We start from the raw sequence: 15,975 nt of genomic DNA on the forward strand, positions 1-15,975 counted from the left end.
GATAGTTGTCAAATGCTATACCAGAGAAAGAATTTGCCACCGGAACAGACATCTTCTTTTCTTTTATAATAACTTTGCTCGAATATAAATAACGAGTAAATGCATCTATGCATAATGAAAGTGTTACATTCAGAAGGGTTTTTATTTTCGAAGATAGAGATTATTAGCAAAGTCGATGTTAATGGTTGTACTTAGTTGCAAGGAGAGTATAGAACGCACTGATCGAGATCGGTTTAATCGATACACTAATACCAACCGATAATATTGACAGAAAGTGAGATATGTACATACGAGAATTTGGTGAACAGTGATGCGGCCTGAGCTGGCTAAACCTAAGGTTCACGGAAATCATCTCTATCCCTTTCGCGAGAGCTCTATAGCTATGTTCAACGCTTCCCGACCAAAATTACCCGCGTGTACTGCTTATCTGCAGAGAATAGGATTTAAATTGTCTGATTCATTTTCGCGGAATCTGCGATCCATTCTATACGAGATAAATAGACATCGACTGTAATTACTGTATCTCACGCAAATAGTTGTATAATTTGCTAACAGTATCTAATTAAAATAGCTTAAATTAAATTACTTCGAAAATGTAACGATTCCATACAATGGGTCATTATTATTCATTTCGAATTATTCCAAGATATAATTTTATTTATACAGATTTTTTAAGGAGTAACTAAATGCGAGGCACTGCAGTGAAATAAAGCAGAGAGTGTGTGTATATGTGTGTGTGTATTTCGAATAAATTCATCGATAAAGCTAACTAGCAGACATACCTATAAACATAAAATCGAATATATTTGTCTAGAAATGGACAAAGATATTTGAAAATTCTGGACTGGCGTAAGTCTCTGCTGAATGCGAGGGGTCAGCCATAAAAGCGTATAATTCACAAAGCAAGGTTTTCGTCGTTCTACCTTTACCTAACTTTCTCAAACGCGCAGGATGAAGCAAGACGAAGCGTCGGACTGGTCGGAAGTCGACTCGTTACTTCTCTAAACTCAAACGACAACGGAAAAGCGTAGAAAAGACCGTTCGATCGGGGCCATTCGCGTCGGGGATTGATTCTCGCGATATTTCAGGGAAAACTTTGAACCGATCAAGCAACGGCGAAAAATGAAGAAAGTTTCCTTTCCAGATTCGTACTCACGTCCTTCGTAACTGTGCCCACGTGCGCGGTATACTTGTCCCGATTCTTCGTCTACGTCCTTCTCTCGCAATCATGCTCGCGAATCAGTTTCGAAACATTTACACGTACAGCGTTCGTTCTAAAAATGTGGTTTTATCGAGGAATCCAGCGCAATCTAAAATAATTCAATAGATTTCACCACAAGAAACTTTAATTTCCTCTTGGAAAATGTATTTCTTTCGAAGAAATTACTGTAACTTGCTATGAAAATCATACTATTGTACATACGAACGACACCAAAGTGAATTACATAAACTAGATAATTTCGGTAAATCCCGAAGTTCTATAACAGTCGTAAGTTTATATCGCACAACATTCGTCATTGTTGAGCTTACATGATTCCCGTCTACTCGGAAATTCCATTAAGCCGTCCGCAATTAGCCGTGACAACAATAGACACTGATGGTATTAGGCTCGTGTCGCTAATAATTGAAATTGTATCTGGTTGACACCGTGTTTCGCGATCGGCCAGACTACGTTATTTCGTTACAGCGGCTTTTGCTTACTCAACAGAATTGGAAAACATACTACATGATCAAATGAACGCGTAGAACGATGAAACAATACATATCGTGGAGTGGGTTAATGATATTTGTGTGCTCAGATATTCTACTACGATATAACAAATTTTCGTTCCAAGTTATTTCAGGAGAAAAAACTTTCGATTGATATTGCATGCCTATGTGTTCCCAACCTCCAGTACTATTTTATTATATAACAAAATTACACATTCTTACTCATAGATTCATATAATGTACTTAATGAAATAAGCAAAACAGCGAAACGGAAATACTTTAAAGAACCTGCTCTCATAACTCAGGATTAACATACATTTTTTAGGAAGTAGATTGGCAAATAATCACTCGCAACTTAAATTCTTAAATCCCTGGGGAAACAAGGAAAGAACGAAAGAAAAGACAAAAATTAGCACTGTGGTGTTCAGGTTAAACGAGAGCAAGTACGGAGCAGAAATTTCAAAGTTACGAGAAACTTGGTGCCTACGAGTTCGACCCCTTTAATAAGCTGCACCTCGTCCAGGCTCGCGTAGTTTTTCCGAAGAAATTTTAAACGGCAACGGAATGGCAGTTACCAGCGCCAGGAGGAAATGGCGCGGAAACGCCCTTCCATGAGAGTCGCAAAGGAAAGAAGCGAAAAGAAAGAACACGACAGCGCGGCATTTATTAAATTAAACGTCAGCTTCCCTGACAGGGCTTTTCCAGAGAGTCCTCTTTAGCGACCAACTTCCGTTCTATTTCTTCCTGTAGAAACGTGAAAGCTGACCGTGTCGGATCGCTGTTCCTACACAATTTCTAGTTGCCCTTCTCGTTTTCGTCGCTAGTTTATCTCTTTCAAACGTATTTAAATATTTCAACTACGCGAAGCGAAGAATACTCGGTGGTCTGTCTATTCAAAAAATGGTTCCAGTTTAAACTGGAAAACAATTAAATAGAAAATATAGAAACATTTTGTTATTGACTAAACAGTTCGTGTCCAGAATATTTATGCATTCAAAGGATTAAAGTTACGCATAACAACGTGGTATACGAGCACGTGATACGACAAACAATGACGAGGAAACGGTGTAGCTTTCGCGTAATATGAAAACTATTGGATACAAGTAATCGCGACAAAACATTGGAATAGGGGATTCACGGCGGAAATGATCCTAGAAAGGACTGTCGGGAGCTTCTTGCCCAGACGACGGCTGATACGGTCGGCTTTTTCTCGTCAGGAAAGTTTTCGAGTTTCTCAAAGCTCTGCGACGGATTGGAGACGGCGCGTAAGCGACCGGTCACGAGGACTGTAATGGAGCAGCAGGGGCTGTGCACAGGCACGAGAAGAATGAGGGAAAAGAAAAGAGGAAACGGGAAGGAAAGTAAGAGAACAGGGACGAGGAGTTAGCGGGATTTATCGGTCTCGGACTTATTAACTCCTACGGCGAAGTTAACATTAATCTTGACTCGAACTCGGTAACTCGCGAACAATCCCGATCGCCGCCGATTGCTGCGACCTTTTTCCCTATTGGCTCTTCCCTTTCTGTTTCCCCTTCTGTGTCGAAGAAGTCAGTGATCTTGGCGAGACCGATAGAAAGCTACTTGTCGGTGGTCCTGCGATTTTACCTTGAATTTATAGCGAACCGATATTTTTAACGCGATTGCGTAATGCTCAGAACCGTAGAAACGATTTATGATATACGTGGTTCTTCGTTTTTACTCAGGCGATGATAAGTTTTTCTAAAATGTTCAAAGATAATTAAAAAATGATTTCAATTAAAAGTCACTGATAAGCTACTGTATAATTCTCGATAATTTCTTTGAATCGTTGTAAAAAAGAAAGCATCGCGTCTCGAACACGATCCGCGTGACAAATTCAGTTGTAAAAATATCGTTGCAAGTTCTAGTCGGCAAGATGCAAAAAGGTTCGTCGTCCTTTCTGTGGCATACTCGTTACACCTTCTACATATTTTGTGCACTAACTCTACTGTTTTATAAAACGATTCTATGAATATAATCCGGTATGAACCATCACGAATATTATACGTATATTCGCCGGCAAGTTGCCGAATCGTTTGCCAGTTTAACATCGTTTCCGCGCGAGAACTTTATACGACAATAAGAAACTTCTCAGCCGATGCGCTTCTGTATTCGGGGAAAACGAAAGAAGGACGATAGGGATCGTATTATCGAAGAAACGCGTAACTGCTCGCGAGAAACCGTATCGCGATCGTTTCTCGTCGGAGAATTCTCAAGTTCCTGACAGTCGTGTACAGTCCAAATATACTAGGGAACGATTCCCATAGAAGTGGAAAATCGTATTCCTACTTTCTTTAGATCCTGTATAGTACATATCCCGTTTCGTTGTTTCACAGCAGTGTGAATTAAAGAAATTTATTGCCATGGTGTTCCTTTTAAATTTACAAAGCTGAGAAATTGAATATCTACTTTATTCAACAATAATTTGTCGTACTCTTCGTAAATGCATTTTTAACATGGATCTTTCTTGATCCCAACTAGAGATCGATGACTAGACACGTCCTTGTCTTAACAACCAGTCGACTCAATTACCATACTTAGGAAATATCCGCAAATTCTATTGGATCCCCGTGCTATAACAATTTCCGTAAACGTCAATTCTTTTCAACATCAAGAACAGATCTTCCATAACAGAAAGTTCAACGAAACCTCCACTCTCATCCTTGGCTACGCGTGGCTTGAATTTCACATTACTCTGAACAGTCTCGACTTTTCCAGGTTGCAAGTGAGAACACTTGATGGCCGTGCAATTACGAGCGGTTACGGAACGTTTATCGCTTGGAGAGTGAAATTTCACGATGGCACGCGTGCAGGCTTTCGTTTCTTCCTCGGCTATTCCGTAAAACGCGGTCCCGGCTCGGCAAGGCGCGAAACAGCGTCGCTCGCAATTTTCCTGGCAACCGAGGATCCAATTTCGTCCGTCGGCTGCTTCTCGCTCGACATTCCCGTCTCGTTGCCCTGGACGCGTCGCGTCGTCGAGGAGCCCGATGACCTCCGAGCGAAACGCGTGCGTTACCAGCGGTATCAATGGCAGGATACAATTTTCTCGCTAGCTGACAGCCAAGTAAGAGGATTGACGGCCGCCCGAGAGCGGGAAATTCCAACCGATAGACCGGTTTTCGCGGATTTTCAGTAACACGTGTCACTCCCCTTGATTAATGACCATCCACTCTGCCTTTTATACCTTACCCTCTTGACACCGATTTTTAGAGAATTCGCGAACAGTCGTGTTATTAAGCTTCCAGGCACGCGTAGAAACAAAGAACCGGAGCAAGTTATGGCGGTTATTTGCTTGATTGAAAAATGTAGATGATGATGGAGTCTTCGAACGTTTGATGGATATGTAGCAACATATAAACTGGTTGGGACAAGAAACAAGGAAGGAGCGATAAATATTCTTCGAGATTTAGCGAAGTTGCTTCCGCTATACATCGGGCATAGTTCACGCGCGTAGTGTCACATTTTCACATCAGAAACTTTGTAGTTCGACTACATCCTCTATCTGGAACTGCCATTCTCAGATATCTGGCATACCCTTAGAATTCTAGGACGTGCAAAGAATTTGAAGAATGTTTTCGTTCGAGAAGATCTTTAAATTTATCCGTCATATTTACGCTTGTTCGAAAGTTCCAACCTTGTATTTATTCCGTCCCATAACGTAGCAGGTAACTGGAATCCTTGCGTTTCTACTTTCAATAACGCAAATACGTTTATGAAGATATTTTAGCGTAGTATAAGAAGCAATGAATTACGTTTAATTCAATACTACAACGACGTGTATCGTACCTTGGAAAGTTATTAAAATCCAAGCACGGTGTTTGTAGCGGTCGAATCTCTTTGTGAACAGGGATAGCGAACGTGTTAATACACGTTCTAATTTCCTACTCTCGGTGTATAGTTTAGAAGGATTACCGGCATACCACGTGAAACCTTTCCCGCCATCGATATAACAAAGTTTAGCCTAGGTCTTGCAACAACGTAACACGCGTTCATCAAAAGCGGTGGCGAATTGATCGAAAAAACCGAGTCAAAGTTTCAGTTCAACGGCGATAATCCGAAAAGCAATTACAACGTCGTCGAACAAGCCTGATCCCGAGGGCCAATGTTAAAATCGGTTTATCCGGTCGTCTCGTAAACTGTTCGTCCCGGCATGACGATATAGCAAGTTTGACGAGACCTTCCGGCATTAAGGCCGCGTACACACTGAACGACATCGCGTGCTATGGGCAAAGTCCTTGTAATTTATGTGGAACAAACGCAGCGGAGTTTACTGGCGGGCTCGTAGCCCGCCGGATAAGGAGCAGATGAGATATCTCCGGCCTTAATATGATCGGCGACGCCCTTAATCCCAAAACCCTGAGCCCACCTCGAAGCCTTGCTGCAAGGTTGCCTGAGAATGAGGACGAAACGCTGGAATCGCGGGAAACGCTCATAAAGGCAGATGCGAACACGTGCCTTACATACTAAATCCTCATCCTGCGCCAAAGCTTCTCGACGCCGCATGCCGCACGACGTAGTGCTGCCGCATATATACCAGGTGTCTCTAATTTCATCGCGTCCAACGCTCTATCCTCGACTAAAGAGATTGACTCGGTCGAGATTGAACTTCCTTCGTCTTCCGCGACTTTGGAGAATTCCTGTGAGATGGGAAGATAAGAAAATTCGGGTGCGAAGTCCCGAATGATGATTTTCAAGGGCCCATTTCCGTGATCGATGCATACAAGTCACCCTTAATTTAGATGCAGACGTAAAATAGAGCTTACGATTTAACTCATTGCCTCGTACGTTGCACGAGGTACAAGACTGATGATATTAACGAAGTCGGATTACACGACTGTTGCGCGCCAAATTAACGAAGAGCAGCTAAATGTTTAAATAGCACACGGTTGCTACAAAGCGAAGATAAACGTGAGTCGATGGAATTTGAAAGGCGGCCGCGATTGAGTTATATGACACGCCATTTCATATGGAATTATAGCGAGAATTTTATAGTCATGCTTGACGATCATGGCACAGTATTTTTCAAATTAAGCGCTTATCATCCGTGTTGTTAATAATTTGATTCGTGACATTTTATCCCTGTGTGTTTTCAAGAAAAAATCTACTTTTTCGCAAGAAATAGACATTTGTACCCCGAGTGTCTACGCGTTATAATAAAATAGAGCGACTCTGTCAACTTCGAGTTGAAAGATTCGTCGCAAAAGGGGTGATAAAATTTATGCCTTGTCATATAACAGTATCGCCTATCTGTGTCACGTATCAACTCGTAACACAAATCTTCCTCGGTTCAACGACGTATGATACATTTCGCTGCGATTCGTCAGTGTCTGAAAATCCTTGTAAACTACAACTAACTCCGGCGAACAAATCGAATCTTTATCAAACATCATCCAACCAAATTGCCCTTCCATCGTACTCGCGCCTATTCAATAAACATATTGATTCTCCGTAATGAAATATAACCGATTCCACCAACGATTCCAACACTATGGAGCTTGGTTTAAACAAACGACAAACCAGAAGCCCATCGACGCCACGTAAAAGACACCTGCGTCGACTGTCGGTTTGGCAATTATCACGGAATTCTATGAGAACCGACTCGATATCCGAATAGTTTGGTGGCGCGAAACGACGCGCCGCGACGTCGCCGGTTAAATCGAATTTCCGAAAATCCCGACCGAAAATACGACGTTCGACGAGAGCGGTTGACGATCACGGAGGGGTGGGTGAAGGTGAACGAGTTGCCTGGCGTTCGACGAATTCCTACGCCGTTGCTCGCAGTAAATGTATTGTCCCCCGGACAATGCAATGGCTGATTGCGAAGCGGTCGGACGAAAACTTGACCCGAAAATAAACCGAATCGCTCAAACGCCCTGTCGGTTGCTGCCAAATGCAGCCACTCGGAATAGTCGAGAACAGGAGGGGCGTCTGCTACCGACCCTCCTTTTCAACTTGCTATTTTTCCGGTCTTCTCGTCCAGGGACAGAGAGCCTTCTCTCTGTTCGTTGCATGCGGTCATCGTTCGTCGAAAGTACCGACGCGATACCGCTCGGAAATCGCAAGGGAAAACGTCCATGCTCGATGCCTCCTGGCCACTGTGTGAAAAGTCTCTCTCTCTCTCTCTCTCTCTCTTTAGTTTCCTCTCCTCTTCTCGACGGCAGCATTTCGTTTGCTCGCCCTCTCGCTTTCATTGTTCCCGATCGACGTTTGCCGAATCGAACCGACGGCTCCGAAAACACCGGAGAAGAGATTTTAACGAATGAGACGCACGGCCAAACAGACACCTAACGTAGATATGTAAAAATAATAAAACGCAGAAGAGATAGTGCAATAAATTATAATATATCTGCGATAATAATTTTTATGGAACTATGTGTGTATAAGATTGGATACTCAAACGTGATTGGTCGAGTCAGAGATTTAGAACGGGTAACTAACCGTAATGAGAGAACACGTATATGAACCTCAGAATGAAACATTTATTTATTTTTCCATTGTGAAACTCGGAACGTTCTGAATCAATTCTTGTATTCAACAATAAAATCTAATAAAGTATATTCTGTCAAAATATTTGTAAGCAGTGTCAAATATTTGTACGTTCTGCGTACACATACGTTATAGGAAATGAAAGAATTACTTGCACTCCTTAAATTTTAATCTATAACTAAATTATACTCGCACGCACAAATAAATATTCATACCACTTGTAGCATTCGTTGATTAATTTAATGAAAATGTAATTTAGATAATTGATAATCACAATCCTGTGTTACATGCTTTGAATTATATTCACGAGTAACCAAGGAAGTTATTAATTATTGACTACACTAATTGAACGATATTAAATTATATATTGTTATCAGCATCGTTCTACATGCGCTTTTAAACCGTAATTGAATTTCGAATCAAAACATAGAACAAACGTCATTGGTGAACAACGAGCTGGTTCAAAATGAGTCAGTTTATATTCCTCTAGAGAGCACAGCATGATGCCGGTTCCCGGGCGTGTTGCTATCTCGTAAACGAGCAAGGAAAGATGTCCAATGATTCTCCTGACATGTGTTTTCTCTCACCATCTTAGACGCTTACTACGTACGTGCCTTACAGTCAAATAAATTTTGATCGCAACTAGATAATATCTACTTCTTCTAAACGTATGACCATCAAAGAACGAGTTACACTTTCTTTAGAATGGAAAAATTATCTTTCTTAAATATAATATAAATTTATTTTGTTTGCAATATTTTTCAAACAATTTGTATCGTATCTATCGTTCTGGTCTAAATAATTTCTATCATTGCCACAATATTGCCAATCTAACGCCTAATCATCAAATTTCAAATGCTTTCAGGTAAGTACTCAGAGCGAGTAGCGAATAAAAGCGTGGTTACATAGGTAGTAACTAAGGAGGAAAATTTTCCAAAGAATCTGACAAAGTGCTCAAAAATCGTTTCCAAGTCCGACAACCGCGTCGAAAGGAAAATTTAATACATTTCACTCGGTGCGGTATCCCGTACATCGTGCGTCCGAACATTCACTGTGGAGCAAAATGGATTCCCAAGGTGTACGTCACTCTTGTCCACCTCTATTCTTTAAACCCTCTTCTTCCATTTACCGTTCACATTGTAATTCCGACCGAATAGTTTCGCTAGTGGCAAGTCCGTACGTGCCGAGCATGTCAAATTCGATATATAAAACTGGCTGGGAGACAGCAACCGTTCCGGCTTAACGTATCGTCAGCACGTGTCGTCGACGTCGCTGTTGCCGTCGTCGTCGCCGTCGTGGTCGTCGTCGCCGTCCATTATTATGGCGGTCACATGGACGACCGTAAATAATTGGTATCGGATGCTCATTAACTAAATGGCCCTTTGGTATCGGTTGGACGCGAAATGAAGAAACGAAATAACGGGGAACGAAAGAAAAAGAACATCCGCTATCGAAGCAGACCTACTATTAGCACGCGTTCCAACAACGAGAAGAGTCTTTGTAGCCATCGCCGAGAAAACTTTGCTAATTTCGTATCCTTCTTTAACAAAGCTTCTCTGTTGGCTAGTGGCATTCGTTTTCCCTGGAACGTGATCTATAACTTTAAATGACTCTCATCGTTTCTAAAATAAATGTACAGGCACAAAGAAAGCAACTGGTTTGAGTAAATATCACGGTGAAGAAGGAATCTGAACGAGAATCCCGATTCCTTCAAGATACCGCTGTCTTTATCGTACCAACAATTTTCTCGTTACGTTCTCGGTCGTAAATATAAGAAATTCCTAACTACTAAGACTACTAAGCGATTCCGAATATGTTCATAATGCAAACTATGTACCCATTTGAAAATCCTTGTAAAATATAAGCCCGATAGAATAGAAACTAGCGAAGAGATATAAGTAAAATCACTCACAGTTTAGATACAGTAGAATTCCAGCGACGAACACGAAGATAACAACAAGAAGGACCAAAAGGAGTAACAGTATGGTAGGCCTGCACCAAGGATTCCCGACGACTTCCGTTTGCCTGCCATCCTTGCCACGTTTCTGGTCAATGACGCTCGACTCTCCGCTAACATTCACTACTACGCCCTTGTACGGATACTGTGGCGTCTTTTTCTCAGCCAAGAATCCATGATCGTCCTCAGGATCCGAGTAAACGCCGTACGCCTCGAAATTGTTCTTCCTGTATCCGTTCATCTTTTCCGCGTTAGTCTCCTCTTGATCCTGAGTCTTTCTAGCGTATGCAGCAGACGAAGAGGAGCCCAATTCACCGATCTTCAACGTTTGATCGTACGATTTATCTTGATATCTCGAGGACGAAGAACCATCGTACTTGGCCCTCTCGTAACTCTTCGAGCTGGTCAACTCATACTTTGAGTCGTATGGCTTGCCACCGGTTTCGTAAGCCTGTTCTTCGTACTCGTATGATCTAGGTTCGTACGATTTACCCGTTTCGTATCGCGGCAGTGTCCCGTACATCTTACTGACAGAGTGATATTTACTTTCGTATTTTCTGCCGGAAAGGTCTTGCTGCGCGGCGCAAGACAACTCGTAAGCAGAATCGTGCGTCTTCACCCCGGATTCATAGCCCTTTGACGGAGTTGGCTCGTACACTTTGCCCGAATGATGATGGTGATGGTGATCTTTCTTCGGCTCGAGCTTCAACGTTTCTTCCGCGTACCTAGACGCGTACTCGTAATCTGTTAAATCTCTCGAGTATCGCCTACCACCTGCCTCCTGAAGTTCAGTAGGATAAGTCCTGCTGAGCTTCTGGGCATCGCTCCTCTCGTACGGCGCGTCCAAGTCTGACTCCTGATACGTTCTTTGATCCCCCCGACGATCGTACCTCAGGTTATCCTCTGGATAAATTCTGTTATCGTATCGGTCAATATCCTCCCTGTCGTATGGCTTTCGTTCGTAGCTTCTGTAGCCTCTGCTCGACTGATCGTGGTAGCCCTGCTCATACGGGGGCAACCCCGATGCCGACTGGCCATCCTGATACGGCTTAGAGTCTTGGTACTCGAGGTACCGGGAGGATCTACGCTCGCTACCATAGTCCATCGAGCCTTCGACCACGTTTGGCAATTTGCTGCTTAAATTCTCACCGGTTCCGGTGGACAACGCCTGGCAGGTCTCCGCATGCTCGACTAAATTAGGCAGCCTCGATAACGAGCTACCTGGTGTGTTCTCCGTCAGGTCGAGCTTCAAACCGTTGCTGCTCGTCCTGCGCATTTTCAGAAATTCGCATGTTCGATCTCGAGCGACGAACGACCGCGACGACCGCTCGTGTTGCTCGATCGACTACGATTCGCGCGCGACTCGTTCTAAATCCCTTTTCGTTACATCGACGGAGAAGTCATTTCGGACGCGATTAACGCGCTTTCGTTGTTGGGCGAAGCGTAGGTGTTAGTAGGGGTGAGTTACAGAGAATCTGAAAAGAAGAGAAAAGAGAGGGGTTAGTGAATTAGTTGGAGTATTAGTAGGATCGATAGATTTGGCGCTTTTGATATATTTGTTAGATTAGTGCGAATGTCCTGTCGTTTGTTAGTACGATGAACGAGAAACAAAATATTGTCAAAGATTTTACCGCGGATGGAATGAATCTTTGCAACCACTTGATAATATATTCCAATGTTAAATTACAGATAAAAGTTAATCGTAGGTTTCGTTCGTGTTAAGTTCATAAATATATGATAATATCAATTGCTTAAAGTGTACTGGGAACACCGCTGCATTCTAACAACTAATTAACTTCTAAACTATAGATCACACCGCGGATATGCGAATATAAACAAAAGCTATAAATCTTTCCTACGTACGTCGGGATAATCGCCGTAAGAATCTTAGAATCCATAATCGTATCTACCACACTCGCAACGCGAATAAATATTTTTAATTGCGGCAGTGCATTCTAGAACTGCGGGTGCAAGTCGGATCAGCGGTTCGCAAAGCTCTTAGAGCGTGCTTATCCGTAGTCCGTTATCGATATGTGTATCTCAATACAGCGTGTTCGGGGCCGCAATATTCTGTAAGCGCTGCTCCAGACCACGATTACAGCCGTATGCTCGCTACCCCACGAATGCTCGATATAACAATGACAACGATAATACTCGATCGTGCGTGACCGAAATGCAACGTTCGTTGTTGCAGACGATAATACCAGCCTGGTATTCACACGCACCGTCTAAATCCCAAGGAAATTCAGATCCTATGTGTCAAATCGAATCAACGTTTCGTCTCTTCTAACTGTTTCTCTCTGTCTAACGCGAGTGATTATTTTATGCGTTTCAATTTGAAATAGCGCTACGTACGAATATTCGTATTTCCAGTGGACTTGATATTTATTTATGCCACTCAGTTTTAGAAATTTTCTCGAATGAAATATCACAGAATTGGATCAAAGTGGCTTCGAAAAGTTTTGAAATCAAACTTTAAAATGAAATGTACGAACGTAACGTTGGCTCTTAATGGATTAATCTTGTCATACAGTACTTTATCGGAAACTTTTTATTACAGATGACGGTATATACTACTGGCGATTGAAAGCAAATAAAAAAGTAATAAGACGACTGCAGCTACGACAAATCTACTTTAGATGATTTATATCAACGATACACCTTCACGTAACAATTTCTAAATCAAACACACGGTTTGCTGATCGAAATTTACGAAAGAAAAGGCAGTTATCAAGCGGGGGTGTGGGAGGAAGCAACGGGCGAGGCTCGATCGATAATTAATTAAGCATGATTGCGGAGGAACGACAAAATGTCACGTCTCATCGAAAGTTTCCGCGGCAGCCCTGGCAAGAATATCGTTTCGACGTAGTTGCGGCAACTTCTCAAGTAACGTACAATGAGAGCTCTGCAAACAGTGTCTCGTGAGGATGGCGTTTATCTTTCATTCGTACGTATCTTACGCGGAAGCCTCGCTCTCATTAATGTGTAATGGCGTAATCCCCTCCTGTCATAGAGACGCGACTCGTGGACCACCGATAAAACGAAACTTTGTTCCTTGACGTAATTGAAAATCTTTGATCGAGCCACGATTCGCCGGGATTCCAATCTGAATTATTTGATCGTCTCGCGCTCTAACGTGACCAACCGAGAGACGAATTCTTCGCGAAAACTATCACGTGCTTCGCCTCAAAATTAAAATCATTTCTGAACTTCCAAATTGAATTTTTTAATCTGAAAATTGGATGGTCGTCTTCGTTAATCGAAAAATTTTAGCTTGATATTGAAGTTTCGAGGAGTAGGAATTTATAATGTATAACGTGTTTATGAATTCACGTTATAAATTCGAAGTAAATCGAACGTAACGATATTTAATTTTTCATTTTCATAATCAATAGCCAATTAATTAATAGTCAAAAACAAATAACCTTCTACCGATATTTTTAATATAATGCGATAAAAAGTCGTTATCCTGCTAAAAGCTCGTTCATACGTATCGAAATAAGCGCAACGTTCTAATATTCGTAAGTAGTATCAGTCCATACGTGGTCAAACAAAATAAAACGCCAACGTGCCAATTATTCCGAGTTCGTGAAGTCGAACAAAACCAAATTGCTGATCGATTCACGTTATAATGCCGGTCGCATCTTCGCCGTAAAGCGATCTTCGTCAACTAAACTGCAGTAATAAGTGCGACAAGGGCTCAAAGGAGATCGCCGTTCCGCATGTAAATACGATTAGTTCCGCAGCGTAACTTCATTTACGTATATTAAAAGCGCAGATAGCCCACTTTATGCAAACGACGACAGGATGGGCGTGGTGAGAGGAGAGCCAAGTCCCGAGGAGAGAACCTGGATAGGTGGAGAAGGGGATTCGGAACGAAAACGACAATGAAAAAAAAAAGAAAATGTTTTGCCAGGAACAATAAAAAATCAGGGAACCGACGGACCAAGGAGGAACAGTCATCAGCGCAATGCCGTTTTCTGAATCCTGATTGTCAATCGCTAAATACTCCATCCAACAGCCCCAGAGTCTTTAGCGACTTTTCGCGCGACTGACGACGTTCGTTCGCAAAAAAGATACCCGTAATTACGAGCTGTCTCGTTATGAAAATATAACCGCGATTAAAAATGGAATGTTCCGCTTCTCAGACCACGTTGCTTGTTCAGTACGTAATCGTACGACTAGAACGACGTCGATTTTTGCGTCCTTCTAATTTATTTTTGGCTTTTGATAGTGGAATATTTAGATGGCAATTGTATAATAAGCGAGAGTTGGTTGTTTGGAAGTATCGAGAGGAAAGCTGCTGATATATCACTTACGCCAGAGCTGTCCACGGGCAGAGCTCCTTACGCGGCTTTGTCCTCTTCTACCCGCGGCCACTAGAAGCAGACAGATCAACGTATTTTCAGGCCAAGTTATGTTCGTTGATACACATGTTCTGGTAATAGAATTTATATAGACAGCTTCTTACATCATAGAGCTTAGCTTGGACAGCACTGACATATGCCATATACGCCACTACGTATTAATAATTTCAAAATATTGGAGCGAAAAGGAAGGAAGAGAAAAGCAGATCATACGACGCAGGGTGTTCAAGATGTTAGACATACCAAACTAATATAATTATAGAATTTTTCGTTCGCCATGCTGGGGTCCCTTATACAACTACGGTTGGTCGATGATTATTGTCACGGAGGAACGTCGACCAGCTGCAACTATTCCACGACCGTACGTTCGGATTAGCGATGTCTCGCGGTGGACGTTTCGCTGTTGAATACCGCCGCGCCAAAACTATTTTCACTAATGAAGCGCCGTTAAAACTTTCCCGATATGCCCTCCTGCGAGGCTGGAAGTCTGGTGATTCCTTCCCAAACCAGTATATACCATTTGTCTGCTGTTCGATCGCCGGATATTCCAAAACTGCACCCCGAATATTCCGGCTAATAATTGCGCTCATGTTACGACCACTCGATGTCGTCGGGATTATGTACCACTTTACCGAATCTTCGCTCAGTCGTACGATAGCTTCTAAAACCGATATTGCGTGCATCTCACTCCATTTTCCGTTTTCTCGTTTCCTCTTTCGCGAGCTGCTTATATGCTTAGGGTTGTAGACGAGAGGCCGCTCGATTCGATAAACTGGCTTAGAAGGTATTTATAGAAGTTTCTGTTTAAAACGATAACGAATTGGCGAAGTAGACGTGTTAACCCGTTGATAGCGCAATAAAATAGGAAACCATATCTTCAATTCACGGGCATTACCATAACAACATTTAACAATGTCTGTGTGACGAAAATATTGAATAACGCAAACAGTATGTAAAGCTACGAACTTTCAACCATTTCATACAACGGGACAACTGTGGACTGTTACATATCGACTAATCCGGACATACATGCATATTCATCTTAAAAAATTAACAAGTAACAAATATTCAAAACCATGTCCCACTGCTTTTTCCAAAAGTGTTACCATCGCGAATTTGCATACAAAACACCATCGACCCGATCTTCTCCTCTCGTTGGTATTTTTATCCAATCCGAATACATTTACTTATCCCAGGCACCGCAGTTTTCCCACTAACATTACCAACATCGGTCGCCTTTCAATTTCGGATGTGCCGAACCGTTCGCTCAACGGCGAACGGGAACGACTTCAATAATTTCGGATAGTCGATTGCAAGAGCGTCATTTTCGATGGAAATTTCATAGTCAGCCGGCGGAACTTCCGGTTTGAAAGCGCCGGCTTCTTCCTGACGCTCGCTGCCGTTCGCGCAAGCATTTTTCATGCATTTATTTGACAA

At 42.4% G+C, this 15,975-nt stretch overlaps 1 protein-coding gene across 8 annotated transcripts in view; it reads right to left on the minus strand.

The window, feature by feature from the left end:
* LOC100642737 (agrin) overlaps positions 1–15,975 on the minus strand; it is a 384,175-nt gene that overhangs the window by 251,200 nt on the left and 117,000 nt on the right. For 5 of the 8 annotated variants that reach the window (XM_048411198.1, XM_048411199.1, XM_048411201.1 and 2 more), the window contains exon 2: positions 10,127–11,646. The exons of 2 other annotated variants lie outside the window; for them this stretch is intronic. In XM_048411198.1, the coding sequence (XP_048267155.1) occupies positions 10,127–11,447 (1,321 nt within the window). In that variant the 5' untranslated portion in view covers positions 11,448–11,646. Of the gene's footprint in view, positions 1–10,126; positions 11,647–14,490; positions 14,551–15,975 lie in introns of all 8 variants that reach the window. One more of the 8 variants, XM_048411197.1, reaches the window with a different exon arrangement.

This window comes from Bombus terrestris, chromosome 12 (assembly GCF_910591885.1).
Source record: "Bombus terrestris chromosome 12, iyBomTerr1.2, whole genome shotgun sequence".
Classification (NCBI taxonomy): Eukaryota; Metazoa; Arthropoda; class Insecta; order Hymenoptera; family Apidae; genus Bombus; species Bombus terrestris.